Source organism: Arvicola amphibius, chromosome 2, assembly GCF_903992535.2.
Source record: "Arvicola amphibius chromosome 2, mArvAmp1.2, whole genome shotgun sequence".
NCBI lineage: Eukaryota > Metazoa > Chordata > Mammalia > Rodentia > Cricetidae > Arvicola > Arvicola amphibius.
This window is the reverse complement of record NC_052048.2, coordinates 149834640-149850377: the sequence shown is the minus strand read 5'-3', so window position 1 is coordinate 149850377 and position 15738 is coordinate 149834640. Positions and strand designations below refer to the sequence as shown.

General features: G+C 51.2%; 1 protein-coding gene and 1 long non-coding RNA gene across 6 annotated transcripts; both read left to right on the top strand.

Moving 5' to 3' along the window:
- The first annotated feature begins 4584 nt into the window (after positions 1–4584).
- LOC121676931 (zinc finger and SCAN domain-containing protein 2-like) lies at positions 4585–5196 on the top strand. The gene has a single exon (XM_042054565.1). It carries the CDS (start codon positions 4585–4587, stop codon positions 5194–5196), a length of 612 nt encoding a protein of 203 aa, XP_041910499.1.
- A 1204-nt stretch (positions 5197–6400) lies between these two features.
- Positions 6401–15108, top strand: LOC119806590. 5 transcript variants are annotated; one of them, XR_005284235.1, is made up of 6 exons: positions 6575–6809; positions 6956–9069; positions 9805–10019; positions 11208–11432; positions 11971–12250; positions 14777–15108. It is a non-coding gene; the product is annotated as an uncharacterized LOC119806590 (long non-coding RNA). The 5 variants fall into 5 exon arrangements; XR_005284236.1 differs by lacking the exon at positions 6575–6809 and adding an exon at positions 6401–6541 and having other exon boundaries at positions 6956–10019; XR_005284234.1 differs by having other exon boundaries at positions 6567–6809; positions 6956–10019.
- The last annotated feature ends 630 nt before the right edge of the window (positions 15109–15738 follow it).

The following is a 15738-nucleotide window of genomic DNA, read 5'->3' as shown; positions in this document are numbered from 1 at the left end:
ACACCCCTCTAAGTTGTAGCTGGATCTGTAGCTTAGCCTGCAGCTCCTCATTTCCTCCTATTCCCTATGGCTGCATGGAGATATCAGCATTCACTGAGTAGACACTAAAAAGACTCACTATGGCTGGGCTATTGGGGGCACAATAATAATATAATAATATAATAATATATATTATTATAATAATTAATATATTATAAATATAATAATATAATAATGCTAAAAACACAGCCCCTGCTCTTAGAAATTCACAGTCCACATTTGGGTGAGATGTGGAGCCTGATATCTGGGGATAGAAAGAGCTCTTGGAGTTGAGAGATGGGAGCCTAGAGATCCCTGTGCAAGCGTACTCAAGGATGGCCAGTGCAGTGGCCTATAGAGCCCTTAGGGATCTTCCTGACTCACCTGTCTGCCATGCCTCAGGGTGAATACAACACAGGGCTTGATCAGGGCTAGCTGAGTCAGCTTTTCCATCTACACAGAAAGGATCCACACACCTTTGGTAGGCTCTAGAGTCCAGCAGTTTCATGACCCTCACATGGTGGTGGTGGCCACATGTGGGCCACTGTCCTGCCTGGATAAAGAAAGCATGACTGTGCATGCAGAATGCAGTCACACTGTCTTGTGTTGGCCACAGCACATGGAGATGGGCTTGGGCTGGGGGCAGGTGTTTGCACGTGAAAGGGTGGGAGAGACGTGACTCAGCCAAAATTCAGCCTTCATTCCTGTCATTCCCCTAGGAGACCTTCTTTCATTCTGTATGTCTTTCTCCATGGCTGGCTGACTGATAGCTGGCTGACTGGCTGGCCCAGGCACCTGTGTACCCCTTAATCTCTGCAATGCTGCAGAGTACCCCACATTGTGAATCACTAGGACAAGTATGAGCTTGTCTTTGATCTGATGCCACCTCTTTGATATTCTCTGACCCACTTTACAAAGGGAGAATCAGAACTGAAGTTGGCAGTGCTGTGCTATCCTTAGAGCAGCCAACAGTGGTGACAACAGGCCTGAGGCTGACAGAAGGCCAGGACCTGCCATCCATGCAGAACACAACCTGGTGGACAAGTCCAGCCACCAACCCCCTTTCCCTCACGTCAGATGGCAATGCCACCGCTTACCTACATCACTGACCGCAGGGATGGGGAGGGGGGTGATGTGGGTCCTCCAGAATGAGTCAAGCGGGGCCTGCTGACACACTGGTCCTAAGTAAACTGAAAGGTAGGCATGACTTCCAGGTCTAGCGTCCCAAACAAGAGGATGTTTTTAGTGTCTCACAGCCTTCTGGAAGAATTCTGCAAGCACACTGGATACCTGCAGCTACGAAGCAGGGAGTACTCTCATGGTATCTGAGCTGCCCAAAGCCCATGGTGCAGATTTTCTACCTAACAGCCATTCCTAGAACCTGTCAGAAAAATCTCTACGTGATCCTGGGAAGCCTGATTTCCCTGTGTGGCAGCTACCGAGGGGTCACAGAGAAACTGGATCAGTTATTCTCCAGTGACTATAACCTTGACATCCCCTCCCTCTCAGGCCCGTTCCCTATCAGTCTAATGTGAACTCTAAGGCTTTTCTTAGGTGGCCTTTACTACTTTATAAGGATGTGGGTGCTGGAAGAAGGTACCTTGTCTTTCATTTTAAAAGTCTTTTCCCATCTATAAAAAGGATAATAAAATATTATAATAAGATATTATAATTATTCCATTTTATAGATGTAAATTGTTATTGGAAGTTCCCATGAGCTAATACATGGGAAACAGTGGTATAAAAAGTCAAGGGCATGGACAGGCAAGCGGTATTATTAAAGCACAGTGGGAAACTGGAATTTAGTGCAATGTTTTGCACCTGATGCTGCTTCTCTGGATGCGTGCTCTCTCTGTCTCTGTCTGTCTCTCTGTCTGTCTCTCTCTCTCTCTCTCTCTCTCTCTCTCTCTCTCTCTCTCTCTCTCTCTCTCTCTCTCTCTCTCTCTCTCTCTCTCTCTCTTTCGAGATAGAGCCGCACTATATATGGCATGGAACTCAATATGTAGACAAAGCTGGCCTCGAACTCCAGAGATCCACTTGTCTCTGTCTCTAGTTCTGGAAGTAAAGGCTTGCACTTCTGGGGGGAGGAGGGGTTAGAAGCAGCGCTCTAGGGGACAGCTTTGGCTTGATCACAATAGACTCAGTTCTGGTGACTCTGAGACTTTCCAGCACTAGGTCCCCTGTGTCTCTTCCTTCTTGCTCCCCCTGTTCCCAGAGACTCAGCCTCCTTGGGACAGATCCGGGGGCTGGCCAGCCTGCTTCTGCCTAGGGATGAGGGAGACCAAGATCGCATTTCTCCGGAAAGGGGGCTGGCTGGGGGTGGGGAGTGTTGGACCATTAAGGTAACCCCTCCTGCAGGCAATGCATGCCCCAGAATCTGGACTCTTTTCTTTCCTGAGCAGGCGCAGCGCTTGTTGCCTCCCTTTTCCCAGCCAGCCAGGTTGTTGACGAGTTAGACCTCCCAGCCTCACGGGGTTGCTGTGCGGCTGCGGCGACGCTGGCGACTGCGGCGCTGCAGCAGAGACAAGGGCTCCAGAGGCGGCGCCACGTGAGTCCCTGGCTAGGGCCCGAGACTGGAAGGGAGGTTACCGTATTTATTGAGGCCAACGCGGGACCCTTGGGGGCGGGTCACTGCGGGCCGTATTTGCCCAGAGCCGTGCAGCTCTTTCTGGGAGTGGCAGTGTCAAAACTTAATTACTTGTTTACTCGGGATCTCGCGGTCCCGTGGGGGGCGCTGCGGGCACGGGGGTGGGTGGATTGCATGCATTCCTTTAGGAGCTGGGGCTGGTGGCCCGGCACGGTGGGCTGCGGCAACTGGGTAGCAGCCTGTGTATGTTCCTGGGGTGGGGTTGCTATACATCACATTTCTCTAGGGTCTCTCGGACCCCTAGAATTGGCAAGACTGTGAGAGGAAGTCGTGCCGGGTGGGGTGAGCTCTTGTGATTAATGCAGCGGTTTGACTGCGGGAGGTTTTTCAGCCTTATGGGGGCGGGGAAGAAGGGGCGCAGCGCTGCGGGAGACTTAACTGTGTTTTCTTTGGGTCGCTCAGACAGAGGGAAAAGCTGCTGAAGACTGCAGAAGGGGAGCAGGTTGGGCTTGAGTGTGGCACCTGATGGAGGAACTTGGGGGAGGGAGGCAAAACCATAGCCTTGGACCCTCTGGGCCTGGTCAGAGGTCTAGTAGGGAAAGTGGGGAGGTTGGCCAGTGACCAGGCTCAGCTTGGCCAAGGGGACTTTGCAAATACCAGCACAACTGTCTGGGGAGGGGTTATGGGTGGAAGCATGGCAATGGGTTCTACTCCCTTGCTCCAGGGTGCCAGTTCCACCCTGGCCTGAAGGTGGGGGGAAGAGAGGTTGTCTCTGAGACCACCCTGCAGGTAGATTGACTGAGGCTGGAAGTATGGAGAAGACCTGCTGGGAGATTTGAGGGGGACCCTGAACAACCTTCTCTGATGCAGGGGTGAGTGAAGTGGGTCCCAGTGCCCTACAAGGCATGGGAGTGGTGGCAAGACACTGTGCCCTATAGGAGCAGAGACCCTTTGAGAATGGATGGATTTGTGGTGGCTGAGGTAGGTAGGGGTGCATGAATGCGTGCATGCGTGCGTGCATTTGTGTGCGAAGGGGTGTTTAGTTGCTGAGCAGCTAATATATGGAATTGTTTTCAACAGTGAGTCAGGAGACTTAGGGCCTAGTCCTGGCTCACCTTGCCTTGTGACCTTGGACAAGTATGTTGGTTTCCTACAGCTTCAATTGTTCCACTTACAAACCAGGGCACGGTAACACTGCTTTGCCCCTTATTCAAGGGTGTTGTGAGGACAGCGAGAAATTGTTTCAGAAGGACATAGTGAGTGACCTGGGATGACAATCTTTAAAACATGCCTGCAGGGAGCACAGTGCTGGGGATGTTTGCTGAGCACTTTGCTGAGCACCAACTGTGGTGCTCAGCCTTTGGACCAGACCTGGCTCATTGGGAGCTCTTGCTTTGGTTCAGTGACCTGTAACGTTTCAAGTGTGTGATTTGTCTTGTTAGACAGAGGGACTACCTTTAATGTTTAACCCGGGGAGGTCACTTTCAAGTTTATGGGGATTTATTTTGCGTCCTTCTTTAAGCCATCAGTGACCTTCCTTCCTGCAGGTTTCAGGTCACCTCCTATCCTTGGGCATATGAACGGAGAAGCTGCTCCTGAGAATTCCCCAACAGCATTTAGCCCATGCTTTCTGTGTTGCAGGCACTGGGATTGATGTGTTTTTGTAAAGGAAGGTAGCTCTCTGTTATTGAGGTGCTGGGTTCAGAGTCAGAGGTAGCATGACCACCCTATTCCAGGGTGATGATGAAGGGCACAGGGCTAGGCAGCAGACTGCAAGGGGATGCCAGAGAGGGCAGGGGGTCTAGGAGGTAATGGCTCTTGAGAAGATGCCCAGGACAACAGGCTGTGATGAAACGAAGCTGGGGTTTGTTGGAAATGAGGTATTCAAAAGACTGGAGAATGACTGAGCCTGGGTCTTCCTTGATCCCCCTCTCTGCTTCTGCTTCTACAGGGGCTGGTGATTGCATCTGGAAGTGCCCATGACAGAGCTGGTGTCCTCCAGGGGAGGGTCTCCTACGGGGGACGGGGAGGAGAGTCTAGGGGACGATCAAGGTCTGGTTATTCACCACCCAGCGGAGGAACAGTCCCACCGCTGCCCACTGTGCGGCCAGACCTTCTCCCAGCAGCCCAGCCTGGTGCGGCACCAGAAAGCGCACGTGGGGGCGGGTCGCACCGCCGCCTTCGTGTGTCCAGAGTGCGGCAAGGCCTTCAGTGTCAAACACAACCTGGAGGTGCACCAGCGCACACACACCGGCGAGAGGCCCTTCCCTTGCCCCGAGTGCGGCCGCTGCTTCAGCCTCAAGCAGAACCTGCTCACGCACCAGCGCATCCACAGCGGCGAAAAGCCGCACCAGTGTGCCCAGTGTGGTCGCTGCTTCCGCGAGCCGCGCTTCCTGATCAACCACCAGCGCACCCACGCGCGTATGCCCACGCCGCACCCGCGCCGTCCCGGTGTCTTCGGGGAGCGGCGACCCTACTTCTGCCCCCGCTGCGGCAAGAGCTTCGCACGTGAGGGCTCGCTCAAGGCCCACCAGCGCAGCCATGGCCATGGTCCTGAGAGCCAGGCGGCCCATTTAGGCCGCGTGCTATGACCTATGGAAGGCCTGTCATCATCAACTGCCTCCAATTCAGGAGTCACAACCAAGGGTGCTGAGTTGCCCTCTCTCTGGATGGGCTTATGCGAGAGAGGCAGGGCCATCCTGCTTGGGGTGTTGAAAGGGCTTGAGCCATCCCCTTTCCTTCCTCCCCCTGGACCCTTTGGCTGGCTGCATGAATCTGCTTTGGGCACCTGGTTTGCTTCCTCAGGCTCCTAGAGCAGGTGAGCCCCATAGGGTTGACCCAAGTCCCATGGGGTGTGGGAGTGGTGGACCTGGGAAATGGGTGTGTGGTGTTGGCTCTCCAGGTCAGGGCCTGTGTTGGTCTTCATGACTTGACTTGTTGATTACCTCTCCTTCATTCCCAGCAAGTCAGACTTGAAAACGACTGGAGAGGGCCACTTTCCACAGTCCCCCGGCCCAAGCTCAGTCCCCAAAGCCTCAGCCTCCTGTACCCACTGCCTGGTAGCCTTGAGAAGCCATTTCATTCCACGTCTCAATTGCTTATCTGTAAGTTGGGGATGAAGATGAGAGACTTTCTTTTCCCTGGGGGTTGCGAGGTTCGGCTGTTAACAGAGGGTGATGTCATTTGTCCAGAGAGTTTTACCAATTAGCTCTGGGCTGTGCTCTGCTCCTCTCTTGGAAGGACCTCAGGCCCAGGCACTTGGAAGCCCACTCCAGTGCCTGTGATAGGGTATCAGTGTGTCTGCACAGACATGTGGGTTCCAGTAGGGACATCCCTGGGTCGGGAAAATGACTGGCTCCACCTAAGGGAGTTTGAAGGCCTTGCACTGGGTCCTAGAGACAGAGAATTGCAGTGTGCAGAAGGATGGCTTCAAGATGGCAAGGGTTAGGGTCTGTTCCACAAAGGACTGTGTTCCGGGGAGGAGACACCAGACATTTGTAGTAAGTGCAGTGAGCACAGACCTGTGACTTAGGATGAGAACAGAAGCCCTGGAAGGCAGCTGGAGGGGCAGAGAGCCTTGCACTTCATCCAGGCAAGGAGGATAGAGGCCTCAGCTAGGACAGCTGCTCCAGGCCCCTGGTAAGAATGACAACTAGGGGCTTCCAGGAGCCCTGTGTCCAGGTTGTTACTCTGAGGCTGGCAAGGAAACCAAGATTTCCCCAACTTGTTCCAGATCACAGTTAATAATTAGCGCTACGGTAGGTCAAGTCTAGGCTTTGTTCCAAATCACAGTTAATAATTAGCGCTACGGTAGGTCAAGTCTAGGCTTTGTTGGGGATTTTGGGCCCGAAAATCTTTCAGCTTTGTTGCTAAGTTATTGAAAATGCAGTGGAGAGAACTTGGGCATGTGAGCAGGGGCATTGCCGGTTTTGACAGGTGCTGGGGACATGAAGTTAGGATGTGGGGGGGTTCCCCTGAGCCCGGGCGCGGTGCTGGAGGCCTGTCCACTCCCTTTGCTCTCTGTCCTACCTCATTGCTGTGTGACTCCTCACCCTGAGGTCCTTGGTGGCTATTGCAATGTGGGCTGGGATTTGGTGGCAGAAGATAAATACAGTCCTGGGATGTCAGGAGCTCGCCAGTCGCTCGAGTATCAGGACTCAGCTATCTCATGTGTGAAATGGCTAAGAATCTTGGCAGTATCTTGGTGGGTGGTGGCAAGAGGGTTGTCTTGAAGTTCCAGATAGATTCAGAGTGGGCCATGTGGATGTGCCCCCATAGTCCGGATGAGTGCACAGGCAGGGTCATGTTACTATAATGTACTGACCATGATCTCTTTGTTTCCATGAACAGATACAACGGTCAGGACCTCGTGGCCCAGGACATGCAGGGCATATCTGTGCATGGAGACAAAAATGAAGTTCCACGGGGTCCTGGCGTCCTGGCATGAGAGTGTGTCTCCTCAGAAGACCTACCTCTGGAGGTGCCCTGTGTTGGTAAAGCTGGCAATTAGAGGCTGGTTCCAGGCCTTGGTGGAAAAGTTACAGCTGGGCAAGCCTCCTTTTGGCTTCCTGACCCTAGACTTCAACTCAGGTGTGGAGACAGGGCCTGTGTGGAGAGCTGGCTTTCTCTCTTCCAGCCCGGCCCACCACTTGGTTGAAGGGCAGAGACAAGAAGCGACCGGTCTGAGTTATCGCAGCAAGTTGATGGCAGGCCTGGCTTGAGAGACAAACCTTCCCTCAAGATGTGAGCAGCACCTGAAGGCTCCTGTGCCCTTTCTGAACTAGAATGGTTAAGACTTCGGGGACATGTGACCCTTTAAATTCTGATGGAGGCTGTGAACCTTCTAGGAGAATTCACATACTCATGTAGCTCTCACAATGCCAGGTAGTTTCAGGAGCCTCGCGACTCCAGACTGAAGACCTCAGCCCTGGGCAGTTCATCTGCCAAACTTTTCTTACTCCATACAGGTGTGTCTCTCCTCCTGGTCTCTTCTTGTTTGTGAATAAAGACTTCTGAGGCTGAGCCCCTTTTAGTCCGTCCATCCCGTCTCCCCAATCTAGCAATACATCTGGTTTTCAGAATCTAATCTCCCTCCCCCAGCATTGCCCAAGGCTCCTGGGCTTGGCTGCTTTCTCCCTTTCTGTGACTGACAGACTGTGGGATTTTACAAAGGAGCCTTGTAAGGCTAAAAGGCCCAGCTTGGCCTTGGCTCTGATTTCACTGTGGAGTCTCAAGGGGAGGCTGGACTGCTGAAGGGTTGGTGAATCATTTGCTCTGTGTCTGCCCCAGGGAGTAGGGATCCTGTTTCCTTTAGCCAGGCACTAATCAGGCCTCTTGGCTGGCCAGGTTTGCAGCCCCAGGCAGGCATCTCCTGGGAATGTGAGGGTAGAAAGGCACCAGAAGCCCTGGGTCTAGGCAGAGGGAGAAACCTGTGGAGGAGTTTCTTTGTGTCTCATAAGTAAGCAGGGGTACAGGCAGGGGGTGTGGGTCTTGGGTCACTGTTGGTCAAGGACTCCTGTCTTCGCATGTGAGCAAGTCAGCTGGGGGGCCACAGATGTTTCTCTTCTTCCCCAGAATGAACCACTCGTTAAGAAAGGCGGGGCTCCCTTTCCTGTACCAGGACTTGCTAGAAACCTATGGATTCCTAACCTGGGATCTTACTGCCTATATCCCCCATGCACATTCTTAATGAACCCCCATGCCTTATTCTGGGGTCACTGAGTGCAGGGGAGGCAGTCCACACCCCAGGAGCTTCCACGCACCTCTTTTCCTTGGCTAATCTAGAGGAGCCCTCACCATGCCCCTCAGCTAATTACCCAGCTTGTCTCTTCCCTGCTGTAACTCTGTCATGGCTTCCCCTGTACTGCTCTGAGACGGTCATCTCCCCGACCCCCCGCCAGGACCCCTCCGTTATTCGCCAGGGCTGAACCTCCCAGCCCACCCGGCCTTTGCTCCCTCTGTACCACACTCATGTTAACACGTGGCGTCTCCCTTGAGTACTGTAATGTTTAGTCTTGTGCTCACTGCTTCTGTGTCGTATGTATGTGTGCTGTTTGTACACATGTGCACCTCGAACCCCCAACTAGACTGTGAGCTCCCTGAGGGCAAGGGGCTGTCATTTCGTCTTCCAGATCCAGGTGGGTCTGGCACAGGGCTGGGCTCCTAACTCTCAGGAAGACACTTGTCAACGGGCTGATGGAATAAATGTTGGAGGCTGGGGTGGTAGGGAACAAGGGGAGAGTACACGTGTAGCTGGCAGTGCATTGGGCTGAGTGGTGAGCTGGCTCCTTGGATCAATAATGGATGCTCGAGGGCCTCAGGGTAGAAGCAGAAGGGACACCCCGCCCCTCAACACACACCATGGATGCACAGGAATGCACTTGAATGGATGCTCACGTTGGATGTTCCTGAGGTCCCTGACATCTGTTGGAGCTGACCCAAATAAAAGTTCTCGACCACAGCTGGTATGTGGAGCAGTCTTTGGGGTACGTAGCTGGGAAGAGGGTTGTGGCTTCTCTCTCAGCCTGTATCTTAGCCTCCATCACTTGTGGGAGAGTTCCTTCAAGGTGACATGGACTTGTGTTCAAAGTGGAATAGTAGCCAAAGACTACAGGAAGCGGATCACCAACTACCACAGTTAGCACAGGCCTCCCAGTCCAGTCAGTGACCACTATTGGGGTCTGGGTAACAGACACCAGCATCTCCCTATCACTCTCAGTCCACAGTGGAATAACTCCTGCCAAGTGCTGGGCCACCAAGATTTGAGTCAGGAGACAGGACTCTAGGGCGGGCCATCGGGCCAGTCACGGCTCTAATTGTCGTCCTAACAGAGCCCCTACTCTGACTTAAACTGCAGTGATAAGTCAGATAGAACGGATGCGAATTCAGAGCACATCCACACCCCTGTCCTTGTTCTAAGGTGGAGCCTGTCACAGACCACATCCTCTCTAGTGGTGGACCTCCGTCAGTCTCATTAATGTGTAGGGTCCGGGCCCAAGTATGGCCGAGGAGTACTCTAGATTCTGTCATTGACCAAGAAGGGTCATGAGTGGGAAGTCACTCGGGACAGTGCCTGTGAAGCCTGACTCAAGGGTGAGAGTGGGGCGGGGGTGTGGTCAGGCTCTTGTGCTCCACTCATGTCGCCTAAACTGAAGGTGACAGTGGCTCCACCCTTCTCTCACCCATCCCCATACCTCCAGTGGCAGAAGCAGCAGTTGTGGCCCAGCTTCTGCTGGCCCAGGGCAGTTCTTCATGATGAACTTCAGACAGAGTTGTAGCCTGGCCCAGCCTGAGCTATGGCCTGAAGAGGACCTTATGAACGGCTGGGTCACAGCTCTTCAGAGAGTCCTACCTGTCACAGTGTGAGAACAGGGGAAGAAAACCAGAGCTGAGTGGATGGTGGATAAATCTCGGGGTGAGTATTGTGTGTGTGTGTGTGTGTGTGTGTGTGTGTGCCTGTGTGTGTGTGTGTGTGTGTGTGTGTGAGAGAGAGAGAGAGAGAGAGAGAGAGAGAGAGAGAGAGAGAGAGAGCTCACTAGGGGTGAGCAATGTGTGTGTGTGTGTGTGTGTGTGTGTGAGAGAGAGAGAGAGAGAGAGAGAGCTCACTAGGGGTGAGCAGTGTGTGTGTGTGTGTGTGAGAGAGAGAGAGAGAGAGAGAGAGAGAGAGAGAGAGAGAGAGCTCACTAGGGGGGGGCAATGTGTGTGTGTGTGTGAGAGAGAGAGAGAGAGAGCGAGAGAGAGAGAGAGCGAGAGAGAGAGAGAGAGAGAGAGAGAGAGAGAGAGATCACCAGGGGGTGAGCAATGTGTGTGTGTTCCTGTGTGTTTGCACCCATGGGTGTGTGCTCTCTGGGCATCACTGTAAACCTTGGATCCAACCCCAGACTCTGCTTGGAAGCTTCATTTTAAAAAGATGCCACCCACACTAGGGAAATGTGTCTTTCCATGTCCACCGAGGAGGAGGATCTTCTGGCTTAGGCATTCCATGGCCCTCTTCCTTTTGGGTGGGGCGGAGGAGATAGAGAGAATTTTCCTCCTGGGCAAGCTTGTGGGATGTAGAGCAAGAGAGGGAGGATTCAGTACCTTCACAGAGTCCATCTGCCAGGAATGTTACTACTGCCTGATCCTGGGCACTGGCCACCATATCAGCAGGGCCCACCCTCACCTGGCTTGCTCAGCCCAGCTTTATGGGAATGAGCTGGGATACAGGACACAACAGAGAGCGAAAGGCTGAGGAAATAACAAGCCCTGGAACAAGCTCCCCTTGTCTGTGCATCCTGCCTCAGTTGCTGTCTTCAGGCACACCAGAGCCCACTGTCCTCACACCAAGTGAAAGAATGTCTCTCTGTGTGTGCTCTTGGTGTCCCTTATTCCTTTATAGCTTTGGTGAGTGTTGGCCATTGTGATAGTTAATATTGTCATCTTGGCGGGACCTAGGTTCACCCATCAGAAGTCTCTGGCCACACCTGTGAAAGATTACCTAGGTTAGGATAATTGAGATGCAGAGACTCTCTTTAACTGTGGGTGGCATTATTCCATGGGCTGGGTCAGAAGAAGAGGGTGAGCTGAACACCAGCATTCATCTCTCTCGGCCTCTCGATTGCAGATGCCATGTGACCAGCTGCCTCCTGCCCCCACACCTTCCTGATGGCCCTTCCCTCTGCTGCCATTTCTTCCCTGCCACGATGGAAAGACTCTTGAACTATGAGCCAGGACAAACCCTTCCTTCTAGAACTGCCTCATGTCATGTATTTGTCCACAGCAGTGGGGATGAACACAGACACCAGGGCTTATGGCTGTCCATCCTGGGCGTTGCCTCACCCTGCCCCAGGTGATAACTGGAAGCTGATGGGGGAGGAGGGGCAAGGAGCTGTGTCGCTGGCTGTTTGTGCTCAAAGTTTCTGGGCGAGCAGAACAGAAGGGGTTCTCCTGCTAAGACATAGCTGGGTCCTCCTTACTCTGCCTGGTGCTGTTTACAGCCACTCTCTTTCTCTGGGATCTTTCTGAGAATTCTCATCCTGCCATATGAAAGGCCTGGTTTCAGGCTCTGCTTCCTGGATGCCCCACTGAGTGGGACAAGGTTTTGTAAGCCCCAAGCTCTTGTCCACAGAAGAGGGTCTGTGCGATGCTGGTCACCTGTGGGCTTTCAGTGAAGAACTGTCACTGGGTTTGTGGGTGGTAGATGCCAATTGACAAAGGAATCCAAATGCTGGCCGGGTAGTCCCCCAGTGGAGGCACTTATGTTTCTTTTAACTGGGAACAAGAGCTGAGAGTTGAGTTTAGAGGTAAGGGCTGGGACCCCATCTGATGGTAAGGCTTGATCAAGGGCTTTAACCAATTTATAACCTCTGTTTCTGATCTCTGACCAGAGTTGGGCAAGGAGTCAGCTGTGGGAGTTTCTCCTGGGTGTGCCCTGGACTGTTGACCTGAGGGCACAGACACACATGGCTGGTGATAGGCTGTGTCAAAGGCCCTTGGGAATGTGAGGAGTCCTTTCTGTCCCAACCGTATAGCTGGGTCTCCAGGAGTAGGCAGCAGGGATCCCAAGATGGTGTTACCCTTCTTCTGGTCTCTGAGATGCTTCAAGATGCTTCAAGTCGGCACTACCCTACCACAGCAGACATCATCTCCACCTTCAGCAGAGGCTTGGTGAGCTGCAGCATGGTGTCTTTTTTTTTTCTTTCTTTTAGACACAAAATCTTCGTTGTTGGCAGTGTCTAGGAGAGTCATCTTGGAACAGACTTGGTTATCGGAACACGGTAGTGAATGCCCACTTCTGCTCTTGGACTCAGCAGCACTTCACAGCTGCATCGACCATGTGATCACTATTCCACTCCATAATAACCATACAAACCTGAGTACAGCACAGACGGAGGAGCTCTGTGTAGGAAGGAGTGGAATTTTCCTGACGAGGGGCTGTTGGTCCCTCCCCTTGCACCTGATTAAATGCTAGGGGACTAGTAGGGTCCCCCATGATTAGTATGTGGATTCAAGAGTACATTGTGCAGAAGCCTTGGCAAGGAAGGCTCTTGGGGAGGTGGCATGGAGGTGCCCTGTGTGTCCTGACAGTTCAGAGGGGAATTGGCTGATGGGCAGAAGTGACAGGATTAGTAACACCTATAACATTCTACTGAGTAGTGTTGGGCCCTGAGAGGGGAGGCGGCTACCGCATACCTATGACGTTCTACACACGTAGTGTGGGCCCTGGGAGGGAAGGCAGGCTACATGATTTCCAGGACTGTAAAATGTTGCAACATGTTTTGACCACAAAAGAACTGTAGTTCATGCCTTCAGTTTCTGCGGCTCCTACCATGTGCTTCCCCTGAGAGCTACAGCTCCGTGGCTCATGCTTGCTTTTCCCTTTTCATGACTGCTCTCGGCTTTGGCAGGATCCAGGACATGTTACCCCTAATATGGCATCTGAACATTTGAGAAAACAGCAGGCAGCTGTCCCCCTCCCTACTTCCTTGAAGAGGCCACGAGAGGATCTCTGACCTCTAAAATAGACCACAGCACCTTCATTTCTCCTATGTGAGGTGACTCTGGGAGGAACTGGATCCAGCTGGTCTTGCTGACTTTCTGTTGCTGTTACATACAAACAACCCTTGGTTCTCCAGTCACATTCTACCACAGCCGTCTGAATGGACAGCTCAGCAGGTCTCCCTGCTTCTGTGAGCTTATTTCTGTCAGCTCCTGCTCCACACGAAGCTGGTCTGTTTGCCTCTATCTCCTCAGCTTGCCTTTTGTTGCAGGGTTTCCTCCCCAGGCTGTGGTGGGCCAGGAGAGCCTTCTCCTGTCACTCTGGTCCACTGTTCCCTAAATGTCTCGCTAGTGGATGTCCCAGGCAGATGCTAGTGTCACTGTCCTCCTTAAGGTGTCTCTTTTCTTCTCACGCCATCTGTGTTGCCATGAGCCCTGGGCCTGTGGCTGTGTCGGGTGACATAGTCCCAAAGTGTAAAGCCTGGGCAGTTTCTAACTGTCAGGATCCCTCGTGTATTGCAGATTAAAGCTTCGATATATTAAAGAATTTGACTGCTCCTTGGACTGGAGAGGGAGGGGGAGGGGAGTGGGGGAGGGGGAGGAAAATGGGAGGTGGAGAGGAGGCGGAAATTCTTAATAATAATAATAATAATTAATAATAATAATAACAACAACAATAATTTGAAAACATATGGAATAATTCAGGTCAAAGAAAAGAATTGCAATGGAGATTATAAATATTTATGAACATGTAACTCTGAGAACATTACATTTAAAGAAGTGGGGCCTAACTAAAGCAGTCATTAGACGAAACACTAGCTGTAAATACATTCATTAGATAAAAGAAAATGTGGGAATCTACAAGTGAAAAGCTCAGCTTTAGGCCAGGCATGGGTGATCCATCCTTGTATTACAGAACTCCCAGAAGCTGAGGATGGCAAGCTCCAAGCCAGCCTGGGCCAGTAGCTAGACCTTGCCTCAACACAATAACATCAAACAACAAAAGAAATCTAATTTAGAGGCAAAATGCTAATGCCTGCCCTGGGTTTGAACCCCAGCACTTAAAAAAAAATTTAAATGTCAAAATATGAGGAAAGGTGACTGTGGATACAATGATGGTTTGTTATTGTTGTTATTATTATTATTATTATTATGCATACAGTATTCTGCCTGCATGTATGCCTGCAGGCCAGAGGAAGGCACCAGATCTCATTACAGATGGTTGTGAGCCACCATGTGGTTGCTGGGAATTGAACTCAGGACCTTCTGAGCAGTCCGTGCTCTTAACCTCTGAGCCATCTCTCCAGCCCCCTACAATGATGGTTTTATAAACTTATCACAGAATTCTGTGAACATCTCAAACAATTTTATGTTTATATGAAATTGACATTTTCTAGAAAATTGTAAACATTCCTAGGACAGACCTAGTCTGAATATATGCTGAATCATAATTACCCAGAGTAATTTGAATTTAATAGAAAAATAAGATCTTTATTCCACAGCCTCATTAAGATGGCCTTCCTGTACGGTCCCCGGGCCTGGCAAACACTTCCAAAGTCAGGCAATGAGATTCCTCAAACCTGAGCCAAAAGGATAGAAAGTACCAGGTGGAAAACTAGGCCAATCTCACTTAGGACTGTAATTACAAATTCTCCAATAAAAATTAGAAAAGTTAATCCAGAAATATATTTACAGGTATGCCGTGCCCAAGGTACACTCACGTGGTTCAGCCTCAGAAGACTTCGGGAGGCCTGGGGGACTCATCACCAGTAAATGCTTCACTTGAAAGTCTGGGCCAGACCTCCACTTCCACAGCAGGTCTAGCACACTGTAGGAGCCACGGGGATACACGCTGTCTGCTGTCTGACTCTGCTTCCGTGGCCATTTTTATTCAGGCTGACTGAGGAGTTCGATTGTATGAGAAAATCATAACTACTAATTTCAAGCATATTGAAAATTTTTGAGACACAATTTAACAATTCGTTAATTGATTGTCCTGTAAACATGCAATAAAGAGATTAATTTTATTCTTTCTGTTTTCTTTCAATATTGTTGGAGTGGAAACAGTTTTTAGCTTCCCATAATTTTATAGGACCTCCCCAAATCCATGGGCTGTCTCCATTGTGGTTTGTTTTGGAAAAAAAGACATTTTCAGGAGTGATGCCATTTCTAATCTTGCATCCACGTGGATGGAATTTATTTAACTTTTGTTTTTCAGTGCTGTGGATTGACCTAGGGCCTCTTACATGCTAGGCAAGTGCTCTCTCCACCATGGAGCTACACTCCCAGCCCTTCGTTTCCCATTTAAAGTGCAAGCTGTCTGTGATTCTTCAATGAGTGGGCTGTGAAGGATACAGAAATCTCATTGGCCGGTGTTTGAAGCTGATATCTGAAGAGCATAGTGCCCTCTAGTGCACATTTTGAGAATAGACCTTGGAGAAAAATGTTAGGTCTGGGGGACCAACTTATATTGGTTTGAAGGAGTCACAAAGTCAGAGCCCATGTGGGTGCTCTGTACATATTTGCTGAATGAGTTACTATGTAGAACCATAAAGTTCTTGGTGTGCCCTCGAGAAGGGAATCATCAACATACATAGCTCAGTTGGTCGAACTTGCCCAGTGTGTGCAAAACCCTGGGTTCTGTCCCCAGCCCTGTA

Coding starts and splice junctions, on each gene's coding strand:
- LOC121676931 (XM_042054565.1), top strand. CDS start 4,585: ATGACAGAGCTGGTGTCCTCCAGGGGAGGGTCTCCTACGGGGGACGGG.